At 38.7% G+C, this 13,809-nt stretch overlaps 1 protein-coding gene across 2 annotated transcripts; it reads right to left on the reverse strand.

Moving 5' to 3' along the window:
• Positions 1-7,631: 7,631 nt before the first annotated feature.
• LOC121974675 (probable inactive receptor kinase At5g58300) lies at positions 7,632-13,175 on the reverse strand. Of its 2 annotated transcripts, XM_042525833.1 has the most exons (6): positions 12,997-13,175; positions 12,720-12,922; positions 12,530-12,637; positions 11,845-12,071; positions 9,674-11,009; positions 7,632-8,573 (listed from the first exon to the last, which is right to left on the reverse strand). In XM_042525833.1, exons 5-6 carry the CDS (start codon positions 10,926-10,928, stop codon positions 7,909-7,911), a joined length of 1,920 nt encoding a protein of 639 aa, XP_042381767.1. In that variant the 5' UTR covers positions 10,929-11,009; positions 11,845-12,071; positions 12,530-12,637; positions 12,720-12,922; positions 12,997-13,175; the 3' UTR covers positions 7,632-7,908. The 2 variants fall into 2 exon arrangements, with proteins under 2 accessions (XP_042381767.1, XP_042381766.1); XM_042525832.1 differs by lacking the exon at positions 11,845-12,071.
• Between the last annotated feature and the right edge of the window lie 634 nt (positions 13,176-13,809).

The raw sequence follows: 13,809 nt of genomic DNA on the forward strand, positions 1-13,809 counted from the left end.
GTGAGAACGAGGAACACTGGAGGGGCGAGGACGGCGTGCCCTAAGGAGTCAAGATGAAACCAGAGTAAAACTATGGACAATGGGAAGTAGAAGAGAGTTAATTAGTTAAGGAGCCTTACAGAGAGGTGCGGTGAGAACGATCTGGAAGCTTCGTGGTCGCACGCAGATGTGAGAACGAGGAACATTGGAGGGGCGAGGACGGCGTGCCCTAGCTTCGCTTCCGAGGTTTGCCGAGAGAGGCGCGAGGGGTTGGACGCTTCGCGGCCGAGGGAGGCGAGGGGGGGGGGGGGCGAAGCTGAGAGCGAGGAGAACACGCCGAGGTCCGCGAGGCGCTGAGAGCGAGGAGGAGGATGCGCGACTTGCCCTAGCTTTGCTCCAGAGGAAGGATCGCATGAGCGCGGCTTGCCCTAGCTTTGCTCCAGAGGAAGGATCGCGTGAGCGCGGCTTGCCCTAGCTTTGCTCCAGAGGAAGGTTCGGTGTGTTCTGTGCAAAAGCAAAAGTCAAAGAAAAAGGAATAAAGGAAATGTGTCCAACTCCGCATGCCGCGTCGACGTCGCGATCCGCCAACGAAGCAGGCACGCACAGTTGCGCATCTTAAGTCCCGCAGGATATCACTCCTGCTATTATATATATATATATATATATATATATATATATATATATATATATATATATAAATATATAAATGAAACTTATTCATAAAAAAAACGAATCACCACAAAGTACTGTGCTTCGTCTTAGCATTTTTTTTTCGCTGCACTTTGCCCACGTCGCACACTCTGCACGTTGCACATCGCACACCACGCAATTGCGATGCCAGCCTCTTGCCTACCTACAGAGGTAGTTTTTGGTCCTTTCCGGCATCTGAATCGAGTCATTCTCAGCCTGATGAGGTTGTCGATGGTGGTTCTGCCTGTCCCAGCCACCAACACATAGCTGACCAGCCGGGACGCCATCTCCGACCACAGAATGCCATTGTTGGCATATCCCCACGGCCCGAGCCTTGCTTGGATGGAAATCACGACCTTTGTCGCGATTTTGGCACAGTTCGATGCCAAACATCAGTGCTGACGCTGGCGGCGACTCATTCGCTGACTTGCGACCTTGTCGCTAGTCTCCTCCTGCTGTGATGCAGTTGTCGATGCTCCTTTGCAGCGACCAAACTATCGGCCACATGAGCACGAAGATTTTCGGCCGAAAGTCACCTCGTGACTCGTTGCGGCGTGTTTAACGATGAGGAATAAAATATAATTCCTAATGCTCTGATAACATTGTAGGAATTATATTATAATTAATTGCACAAAATAATTAAATACTTACAGGGATCTCCCGCATATCTGCAATCGACGTTGGCAAGACTCGTTGTTGGAAGAACGATCACATGATCGGAAGGCTCTCCGCAATTCCACGAACCAAATCTCACCGCCTCAGATGCTCTTCCCTTTCTTGTCTTCTCACGTCTTTTTTCTCGTACCCCTTAATGATCCTTGGACACACTATTTATAAAGGGGAATGACCTAGGGGTATAATGGACTTTTCTATTAAGAGTAGTGGGGAACATGGGCATGTTCCCACGTGTTAAAAGAAGAATAGAAAGAAGATAAAATAGGAGAGTAATAATTAATCTTATTATTTTTTTTTTGATCCCCCAAGATAATACAATATATAGGGTTTAAATAAGTATTCGGTCAATTAACAAATTAATAAATAACAGAATAATTCTAAAAATTATTCTAAGAATTATAACAGAATTATTAGAATAATCCTAAAACTAATTTGATTTGATTTGATGATTTGATCCGGTCAATTCTGGTAATTCTCTTTTATCTCTTTTACCCCCCAACAAACTTAACAGGAGATCTTTGACGTTGAGTTTGCTTGCTAACTTGTTGAAACGTTGTCTGGATAATGACTTAGTAAAAATATCAGCAATTCGATCCTCAGCAGAGATATAAGAGACGGATAATTGTTGAGTTGCCACACGTTCACGAAAAAAATGAAAATCAATTTCCACATGTTTTGTATGAGCATGAAAGATTGGATTTGCTGTGAGATATGTTGCTCCAATATTGTCGCACCAAATTTTTGGTGCAATATTTGATGCAAGATGAAGTTCAGAGAGAAGTGATTGAAGCCAAATAATTTCAGACGTTGTATTTGCTATAGCTTTATATTCTGTCTCAGTACTTGAACGAGATACCGTAGGTTGCTTCTTCGAATTCCATGAGATAAGATTTCGTCCAAGAAATATTGCATATCCACTAGTAGAGCGTCTATCTTCAGGAGAACTTGCCCAATCCGCATCACTATAGGCATGTAAATATCGAGACGATTGACGATATAAAAGAAGACCATGTAGAATAGTACCTTTGAGATAGCGAAGTATTCTTTTTACATTATCCCAATTTTGTTCAGTTGGAGCATGCATGAATTGACAAGCACGATTTACTGCAAAAGTAATATCAGGGCGTGTGATAGTGACATATTGTAAGGCTCCAACAATGCTTCGATAAATCTGTGGATCAGACAGAGCAGGAGAGGATGAAGATGGAGAGTTGCTTATAGCAATTGGTGTAGAGACCGGACATGCTCCATCCATTTTGGCTCTTTGAAGAAGTCCAGTAATGTATTTTCTCTGAGAGAGAAGATAGCCATCCTCATGTGGAATAAGCTCAATACCAAGAAAAAAATTAGCAATGCCCAAATCTCGGGTAGAAAATTCTTGATTGAGAAGACTTAATAAAGTTATGATGCCCTTGTGATCATTACCGGTTATCAGGATGTCATCCACATAAATAAGAAAAAATATCATAGACCCATCATTATATTTGTGAAATAGAGACGAGTCAGTCTTTGATCTAGAAAATCCTTGAGATTGTAACCAATTGGATAGTCGATGAAACCATGCACGAGGACCTTGTCGAAGACTATATAAGGATTTCTTAAGTTGGCAAACATGAGATGAAAATTGTGGATGAATGAACCCAGGTGGTTGCTCCATAAATACAGTTTCCTCAAAATGACCATGGAGAAATGCATTTGAGATGTCCAATTGGCGTACAGGCCAATTGGAACTAACAGCTATCGATAATAATAGTCTGACAGATGTAATCTTGATGACTGGACTAAAAGTATCATTGAAGTCAATACCTGGTTGCTGACTAAAACCTTTGCCTATACAAGTCGAGCTTTATATCGTTCAAGAGAGCCATCAGCTCGATACTTAAGACGGAATACCCATTTAGAGCCCACAACATTCATTGAGGAAGTGCGTGGAACTAGACTCCATGTTCCATTGCGAAGAAGTGCATCAAATTCTGTAGCCATTGCACTACGCCAATTTGGATCCTTGTTTGTTTACGTAAAACAAGTTGGTTCAATAGATTTTGAAGAAACCACTAGAGCCCGTGGAAGAGGATATCGAGTCGCATTTGGTGGGCAACGTCCATAAATGTCACTAATGGGAAGCATGCGACGAGGAGCATTATCATCTGAATCACTTGTTGATGGTGATGAGGAAGTAGGCTGACATGGTGATGTAGATGACGGACTTGCATTATCCGAGGATTCAGAACTAGAGAGCATATTATCTTCGACCGGCGAGGCTTCCAAGATTGGAGCAGCATCCTGAGATGATTCTGATGGTATAGGGGAGTTATTAGAGAGCGGAGCAGGACCTAGGATGCCATCATTTCTGACAATATTAGGTGGTATTAAGAAGGCGCCACCTATATCTGGAGGAGAGATCGAAGAAGATACTGAAAAAGGGAATAGAGTCTCATCAAAAGTAACATGTCGTGAAATATAAATTCGACCTGTTGGTATATGTAAGCAACGATAATCATGGTGCAAATTGCTATAACCAAGGAAAACACATTGTAGTGAACGAGAGTCAAGTTTGTGTTTAGAGTAGGGGCATAACCATGGATAACATGCGCAACCAAAAATTCGAAGGAAAGTGTAATTAGGAGTTTGATTATAAAGTGTTTCAAAAGGACATTTATGATTGAGCAATGGAGTAGGGAGTCGATTTATGAGATATACAGCAGTAGTAACAGCTTCATCCCAAAATTTACGTGGAACTGATGCATGATGAAGAAGAGCTAAGGCAGTTTCGACTATGTGTCTATGTTTTCTCTCAGCAGAGCCATTTTGTTTTGGAGTGTGAGGACAAGAGACTCGATGAACAATTCCACAAGAGACAAGATGACGATAGAGAGCTTGATATTCGCATCCCCAATCAGAATGAAAAGAAAGTATTTTACGATTAAAATATCGTTCAACTTGATTTTAAAATTTACAGAATATATCCAATAAATCAGATTTTCTTTTCATATGATAAAGCCAAGTATATTTACTAAAATGATCAATAAAGGTAACATAATATTGGAAACCTTGGTTAGATAAAATAGGTGCAGGGCCCCAAACATCAGAATGAATTAATTCAAGTGGGGAATTAGAAACATAATCGGATGAATAGAAAGGTAGCTTATGACTTTTAGATTCCATGCAGGCCCTACATGAATGAGATGGAGAGGAGGTAATGGAAGTAGGTAAACCATACCTATTGATGATTAACTGGACAATATGAAGAGAAGGATGACCAAGTCGAGCATGGCAAGCTGGTTTATTTGTGCGTTCACCAACAAAAGCTTTGATTGAAGAACTTTGAAGATAGTAGAGGCCATTTTTTATTCTCCCATGAAACACAATAGCATTTGTTCCTTTATCTTTTATAAGATAATGATTATGATGAAACTCAAAAATGACATTGTTATCAAGACAAAACTGACGGGTAGAAAGTAAATTTTTAGTGATAGATGGAACATGAAAGATATTGCGCATGTGAAAAGTTCGATTAGATAAATGAATATATGTGTTTCCGAGATTAGCAATTTGCAAACCTGAGCCATCGCCTACTTGAACCGTATCTGAGCCATAATATGACATTACGTCTGTAAGGATATTATAATCCGATGTGACATGATGAGTTGCTCCAGTGTCAATATACCAATCAGTAGATGAAAACTCTGGGGTTTTACCGCAAGTAGGCACAGATGAGAGAGCTTTAAGATATGCTTGTGAAATAGACGATTGTCTTGAGACTGTAGAACCACCAATGAAATTTGAGGCAAATCTTTGAGGGCATAGATTTCCAGGATGACCAATGATGTGACAAATTTGACATTTTATCCGAGAGTAATCAAATCTTTTAGGGCATAGATTTCCAGTATGGCCAAGGATGCGACAAATTTGACATCGGACTGAATTTTGTTTTTGGCCTCCTTGATAGTGTTGAGTATTTGACATCTAAAGTAAAATAACTTATCTTGTAGAGAGACTGGATCACCGGAAAGGGGGCCTTTCGCCTGGAGAAACTCCCCTTGGAGGAAATAGAAGCCTTGGCTGGAGCAACCACTTGTTGTCGACGTCGAGGTTTGGTCGGCGTTCGGTGGACAGTGACGGTAGCACAAAAGGAGAAGTCCTTTTGTCGTCTTGTTTTGCGGTTTCAAAAAAAAAGAAACTCCTCTTTTGTCTTGAGCGGCGACAGAAAAAGGAAGGGAAGAGGATTTGTGAAGGAGAATTAAGAGAAAGAGAAGGAACGAAGGATCATGGCTCTGATACCATGTTAAAAGAAGAATAGAAAGAAGATAAAATAGTAGAGTAATAATTAATCTTATTATTTTTTTAAAACTAATTTGATTTGATTTGATGATTTGATCCGGTCAATTCTGGTAATTCTCTTTTATCTCTTTTACCACGTTCCCACTTTCCTCATTTCCTACAGATACAATATGATTACTTTGCGGTGCCAATAAAAAATCCTAAAAAAGCACGAGAAGAGAAAGAAGATGCAAGGTTGAGGGTTGCTTTTGTTACTGGAAGATGACAGATGCTGCATTTCTGGCTTGCTGGAAAAGAAAAGAGAACTCTCTTGTACTTGAGAATAAGAGATGAAAATTTTATAAGTTTACTATTGTTGAAGAAGATAAGGGGAAGAAGCGAATGGGGAAGAAGAGGAAGGGAAAAATAAAAAAGAGAGATAGGTGAAGGGGTGACATACGATACAACGGGATTGTAATGTGCGTATGGAGAAAAGGAAATGAAAAAAATTGAAATAGAAGGAGGTTTTCAAAAAAAAAAAAAAAAATCCTAATTTATTTTAAATCGATTGAACACATTTAAACTTTAAATTTGGTTCAATCGTAACTTAACCAAATTAACTTCAAATTAATCTCGATTTGAATTAAGATAATCCGTGTCTCCGCATTTACTCATTGGATTTATTTCTAATTCGATTCAATTTTAATTTAACTCTTTCACTTTGTATCTTACATCCATTTATTATTATATATTTTATTTTTAAAATTTAATACTTAATATTTCGTATGACGATATTTTCTAATAAAATTAATATTAATATATAATTTAGGCCGTGGGCTTTCTAAATATATAATCAATTTTAATTTCTAACCATGAACAATAATAAACCAAACAATTAAAGTGACGGTGAAAGTTTTTAAATATATAATATTATTTTTTGAAACCAAAAATGAGAGGGGAGGTCACACCTCTCTTCTCCCCATAACTACGCTCTTGCATACAAAGAAATTCTTTAAAAGACACATATACATTTTAAGATATATTTCTCTTCCTAACTGGATGCTAAAAATATGCTCAGAATATATTTTAGGAATATACTCAATAATTAATGAATCATGCTCTTATTATTTCAACAAGTTCAGCTTAGGGCTAATGGATAAGAACAGAGTTATATACTTTATCCGAGATTAGGGATGTGCAAGCTAAGAACGGAGTTTTTCTGTGGCGGCTGTAGAGAATCGATCTACTTTATCAGAGTTTTTCTACTCGACATGATTTAAAGAACTTCTTTTCTAAAGCTAAAAGTAAGACAGAAACGTCCTGATGAGTCTCACCCCCCTCGAACGTTAAAAGCTAGTTTTGTCCTCCATGTAATGAAAATAACTCTACGGCGACTAGTTAATTTGCATCCACTCGATCAGGTTCTCTTCCTAAAGCAACTTAATTATGTAGCCTCTTTAGTCACCAACTTTACATGATCAGTTGTCGTGGAACTAAATTTTTTGATTAAATTGGAAGTTGTTGTGGAAGCAAAGTGATGGTACCATATATGTCACACATCCATTGTAGCAGTGGAGGCATCCAGCAAAGTACTCCAAATAGTGGAAGTCAATTCCAATGCGGAAACTGGAAAAAGACCCAAACCTTTGGCTGCTTTCGTGAAATAATGCAGTCGATCGATCCACCTCTGTACTTTGATTACTGTGATCTCTGTTATATTCGATAAGATAGAATCGGTAACGATAGCTATGGGATTGGGAATAGCGACGAAAAAGAATAAGAAGAATAGAGTAAAGAAACGAATACTGAGGAACATGTATAAGATGTATGTTGTTTGATGAGGATTTTGTGCGTAATCTGTCTGAATTGAGATCCAAATGGATGTTTACGGTTAAATTTAAATAGTCGACATAAAAATTTGGTTCAGTAGTTCAATAGTCAGCATCATTTTACTTTCCACAAGTCATTGTCTTTGTGCCTGAAGCATTTGGTTGTCTATTGCAGTAATGTAATATGTGACCTGAATATTTTGAATTAATCATACCTAATAGGATAATTACATGATGGTAATTAACCACCTTGTTACATCAAGTTGAGCTAACATCAAGTTTATATGTCATGGAATGAAAATGATAAATAGAGTAGCTAAGAAAACAATGGTGTTACGTACAACAATTCAGAAATCAATCGGCTTCCTAAGCACATTTGTGCCTAAACACCTTTCAGAAATCAGAACAAGTTCCACGCATCAATTTCTGATTAGAAAAACAACTTACAGGACTAGATACCTATTGTCTAAAAGGGTTACCTTGTGATCTCTGTCCTCGTTTCCATCTCTGTTAGTGGTGTTTGGACATTGTTGTCAGCTTTTGACTTCTCCGAGGATGGTCGGTTCTCTGAGTCAGAGTTACGGATGCCTTCGATCATTCTGATCACTTCCTCCATTTTGGGTCGCTGATCTGGAACCTTGGAAACACATGCCATGGCAATTTGAAGCATCTGAACCATCTCTTCCTCAATGTTCTGATGCCTAATCAAATCCACGTCAAATACTTCAGCAGTCCATTCTTCTCGAACCACAGATTGGACCCATTTCGGCAGATCGACAACATCATCACGTCCGGGAGATTGAAGTGGAGCTTTTCCGGTGAGCATCTCCAGTAACAACACACCGAAGCTGTAGGCATCAGATCTCTGAGAGTACTTCTTTGATTCAACGACTTCGGGTGCACAGTAGCCCAGGACAGCTCTGGATTGGGTTGCTGAAGCGTGCATGAATGGGGCAAGGCAATAATCAGCTACACAAGCATCAAGTTCCTGGGTCAGAAGTATGTTGTTGGATTTGATGTCTCCGTGAATGAACTTTCCACCACCTTCGGCATGAATATGTGCTATGCCACGTGCAGCTCCAAGAGAAATCTTTACTCTGGAATCCCAGTCTAACGGAGTCTTTCCAGCACCCTTACTACCTGCTTATCAAATGAAAAATTAGTTCCCTCTAAAAGAACTATACTTCGCAAATCAGCAAATCAGAGAGATTAAACGACCTTAATCATCCAAATGACTAATGAAGTAACCTTGTACAAAAATCAATTCTTAAAAATTCCTGCCGAGCAAAAAGTTGGGACACACAATTTGTCATTGTTGTCGTCCCAATTAGTGGTTCTTTTGTGACACATGAAATTTCAAATTTCTTTCTTTGAACTGGATATTACTACACATTGACAACAAATCTACCAAATAGAAAGATCAATCAAAGACAAGTTTAGAATGTGGTAGTGTAAATTTAAGATATGGCCCACAGGACATGGAACCACTTATTTCCACGTCTGTGAATGTCAATATACAACAAGAATTGTGAGTTGCAACAAAAATCTAAGTTAATGTAAATTTGTTAGAGCTTTCTTTATCTCTCTACTCATACAAAACTCCAACAACTTATTTAACTAATCTATTGATTGTCCTTATTCATGTTTGTATCATTTTTACCTTTCTCCTCTCATTTTCTCATTTTCCTAATTTATTGTCTACCTGCATTGGAGCTATTGGTTAAATTTGCTAGAGTTTTCTTTATCTCTCTACTCCTCACACAAAAACTCCAACAACTTATTTAACTAATCTATTGATTGTGCTTATTCATGTCTGTATTATCTTTTACCTTTCTCCTCTCATTTTCCTAATTTATTGTCTACCTGCATTGGAGCTCTTGGTTAAGATACTATAGATAAATTGCTTGTTCAAGATAGGCCACGGCATGTGTTCAACTATCACAGAAAACTGCACCTGTAGATCAATCGACTCTACAGTCTTATAAGACTAATTAATTAGCTTAATCAGAGATCATAAATAATATGATACTTAGCAGCTTCACATCATAGAAATCTAATTCTCTAGATGAGGACTCAGAAAATAAAGTAGAACTTTTAATATTTTCATCCAAGGCATCAATTGCCTATTTCATTACTTGTGCATATTTGAAACAACATTTATTTTTGAATACAATGTTTCCAGTGGTTTTATTGAATCAACAGGAATTACCAGTGTAGAGATAGGAATTTGAGAAAAATACCATGTAACAAGGAGGAGAAGTTGCCATAAGGAACATAATCATAAATGAGAAGCTTCTCATCTTTGGAGTAATAATAAGCTCGAAGGGGAACTATATTAGGGTGAGGCTTGACTCTTTTTATCATTTCCATCTGTTGCTCATACTCTCTCTTTCCGATGATTACTTCCTTCAACCTCTTCACAACAACAGTTGTACCATCTTCTAGAACAGCTTTATATGTGGCCCCATGATTTCCTCTGCCAAGAACTTCAGCAGAAGCTCTTAATAGATCTTCCAAGTCAAAATTGTAAGTACATCCCTCAAAAAAACTCAACTTGTTCTTCTCTGCCTCTTGGGCACTGCTGCTGTACTCACCACGTTTTTCATTCCTTGAACCATGTGTTCCCTTTCCTTTAGATTCTCTGTTACTTTCCCCACGTTTCCTCCTGAAGAAGCATAAGAAGACTACAATGACAAGTAGAAGCAGAAGCATTGCTCCACCACCAGCAATTCCAATAATGGCACCTGCGCTCAGTCTTTTCCAAAAGCTTCTTTTTGGTCTTACAGGGGATACTGGAGGAGAAACTCCAGAGCAGGGTGCTAGAGGAGATCCACAAAGTAAAATATTTCCCAGAAAAGACTCAGCAGGGAACCTTTGGAGGGATAGTGGTATGGGGCCACTAAGGTTGTTATTACTGAGATTCAAACGTTTAAGCCCGGGAAGCTGAAGGTCCGGGATGGATCCAGATAGTGAGTTGTTCTCAAGAAACAATGCATTAAGCTGAGTAAGGTTCTGGATAGTCAGTGGAATTTCTCCTACGAAGGAATTATAGGAAAGATCAAGAAATGTTAGGTTGGAAGATAGTGAAGATGGTATAAATCCAGACAAATTGTTGTGTTGAAGGAACAAAGAATGCAAAGAAGGAATTGATGGAACATCGGGAGGGAGAGTTACAATAAGGTGGTTAGAATGAAGACTTAAGACTTCAAGGGCATCAAGTCTACCAAGAGTATCAAGGGGGATGGTGCCAAAAAGCCCAACGGCTGGCAGCCGGAGACTACACACACGAGTATTATCAGGTGTGCATGTTACTCCGACCCAAGAGGAACAAATTGGATTCTGAGAAGTCCAGTTTAGATTACGGCCATGAGGGACGGAATTAGCGAAGTCTATAAGTGCTTGCTCATCAGACCTTAAGTCAGCAATGGCAAGTGATAGGGGCAATACAAGTAAAGTTAAAGAAACTGATATAAAAATCGCAAACTGCTCCATCATAAAAATACTAGGTTAAGGAAAGGCCAAATTATAACATCCCACAGGTTATCTGAGAAGTCAAGTTTAAGGGGTTCTTCTGTCCTGTATTGAAGAGGGGGGAAAAATTAAATGAGAACCATGCACTTGAAATAATTAGTAGCATAAAACTAAAGATATTTACTCATTTACTAATTGCTTATTTCACCAAACATTGCTCAAAGGAAAGTAGGAGGAAGAGGACAAAAATTCTGGCCAAAAGTTAGAAGTAACTAACCCTTCTTAACTGCAATTGTACTGAAAAGATTAATATATGACTAGCAAGTCAACATGCGCATGCTGAACGGTAATTCTTGTTGGCCAGAATCTGGCCAGCTAGAATTTTTTATGCTCCAATTAGAATGTATGCATGTACATGCATATAATTAATGTACACATATGATATTACTAAAATACCCATGTGTACACTTGCATGTATTGATTCTAGCTGGCCAGATTCTGGCCATTTAGCATTACCCCATGCTGAATGTTATTAATGTTGCAAAGATAATTACTTGCATAAATTGTATCTATTTTCTGGAAAGCAATTGTTCTTTCTGCAAGGAATTTAATGATGAAAAAACCAGTTGCATCTTTGTCAGCCATCTCTCAAATATAAATTAATGTTCATCTCTTTTCATTCCATATGCATTTTCAAAAATTTTGCACTAATTGTCAAGATGCCACCATCATTTTCAGTGTAAGATCATAAGACTTCCAGCTACGAAGTTCCATCATTTCTGAAGGGTGTAAGAAAAACACCATTTTCAAAGTCAGAAATTTAATGCCTATGATGGCAAGAGGAAAGAACGAAATCTCCAGCAAAAGCCTACTCAATGTTCACGAGAAATAAGAAATTCAAATACACTGAAATGGAACATTACAAAGAAGAGATACTGACCAAAAGAACGGGAAAAAAGCTTTGTTCTTTTAAAATCCTCATCAAAGCAAAGGCGAAGCCCATTCCTCTTAACTCTATCTATGCTTTAACCCTCCACGGCTCCACCAAAACGAGAAGAAGAAAAACATAGAGCTATGGAGAAGGAAGCACCACCATACTAATTAATGGTTGGCATTACATAGCCAGTCTGGCTCATAGACCCACCAATTAAAGCACTAAACAAATTACTACAAATCGACCAGCAAACCAGTATTAGATATTTAATTAAGAGCTACTGAGAAACTTAAAATATTAACGGCAATTTACTTAATCACACACCTAAACATCCAAATTATGCATTTTTTTAATTACCAACTCATGCATTACTTTCCTAAAATACCCCTCAGCCATCCCCCCATCTGTCTCCCTTTGTCCTCTGTTCTATTGCCGTCCATTGAACAGACGATTGAGGTGGCTGCGAAATCGCTGTTAAGCGGCAAGAAGGCGGCTGCTCTCCGTGATTTTGCGGCTGCCTCGGTCACCTCAATCGTCTGTTCAAGCAGTCGTCGTTCGGACAAAGGGCAAAAGAAGACAGGCAGCAGAGATAAAATGTTTTGGAAAATCGGTACATGATTTGATAAATTGATAAAGCATAATGTATGATTTGGATATTTGAAAAACTTAGATGCTTAGTTCAGTAAATTACCTGAAAATAATCTAAAATCTCATCCGATTCAACTTCAACGAGTACAATATAGTCTCGTTAATTATTTTCTAAGCAATCATCATGAGAGAAAAACTTCGAGAAGTTCTTCTGCAGAAAACGAGGAAGACGATATCGATTTAAGTAAAGTGAAAATAAGTCAAAGACAAACACTGACTTAGATATTACTCACTGGGAGAACTCCGAGCTCCGGAGGGCAAGATCTGCAATCGAACCCAACTTTTGAACCTCTCCACTCGAATCTAAAATCCGTCGGGAACTCGAATGCGCTCTGCGAGGAATTCGTCCGCAGATCTCCAAAACCTCCGTCGCATCCAACAGACCAAGATCAACCCCGGAGAACTCACGGCATTCGACTAAGAAACAGAGAATTAGCTGAAACCGAAGCAGGGTGTGAGAAAACAGAGAGATTGCCGAAGGAAATCAAGGGCATTGCTTCAAGATCACACATTTACGGCTCCCTAGAAAACACGGAAACCGATCTCCTTCATCTCCCGATACTGCACCCCGAACCGCGGCATGCTCCATCGAAGCTCTTCCGTCGGAGCTGCTCCCGGTCGGCTCTACTCTCTCCCCCTCTCTCTCTCCCGAGACAAAGGGAGAACGGGGAGCCGATGCCGATAGGAACCGTACGTGCGCTGTAACAACGAATGAAATAATATTCAAAAGGACCCCTCAAGTATACATTATCTTAAAACTATTTTTTTTTTTGATAAATTTAGAAAATTTAAGTCCAATACTTTTTAGCAACGAAAGATGCGAACGATAAATCCAAATCTGCACTGCAACGTATTAATTAATGAAGAACGAGAAAATTTTAATATTTCTGTTCATATTTTCTATATGACCCTTAAAGCAATAACTTTTTCAGTTGAACAAAGATAATCTCGATTATTGCTGCTTTGGTTCACTGAATTAATCATATCGATCGATCGAGATGTAAAACCCTATTATATTACATCGCTACCTACGATTCCTCTTCTGTATGGAGAATTTGGCGTAGCACCTCTAATTAATAGAGTAAAGCATGATCGATTATTATTGTGACAAAAGATGAATACGTTCGTCCTTAGTATCCCCGTCAATTCATTCCATGACCAATATGGAGGAGGTAATGTTGAACAAGTGAATGGAGAAGAAATGGAAGAGGAAAGAGACTCCATTGTAAATGAGAATTTAGTCCCACATTGGAAGTTTCAAGATAATTTTGTTGGTTTATATTGATTCATATACATTGAGATTGTGAACAAATGCATGGGGAG

This window comes from Zingiber officinale, chromosome 4B, assembly GCF_018446385.1.
Source record: "Zingiber officinale cultivar Zhangliang chromosome 4B, Zo_v1.1, whole genome shotgun sequence".
Taxonomy (NCBI): Eukaryota; Viridiplantae; Streptophyta; class Magnoliopsida; order Zingiberales; family Zingiberaceae; genus Zingiber; species Zingiber officinale.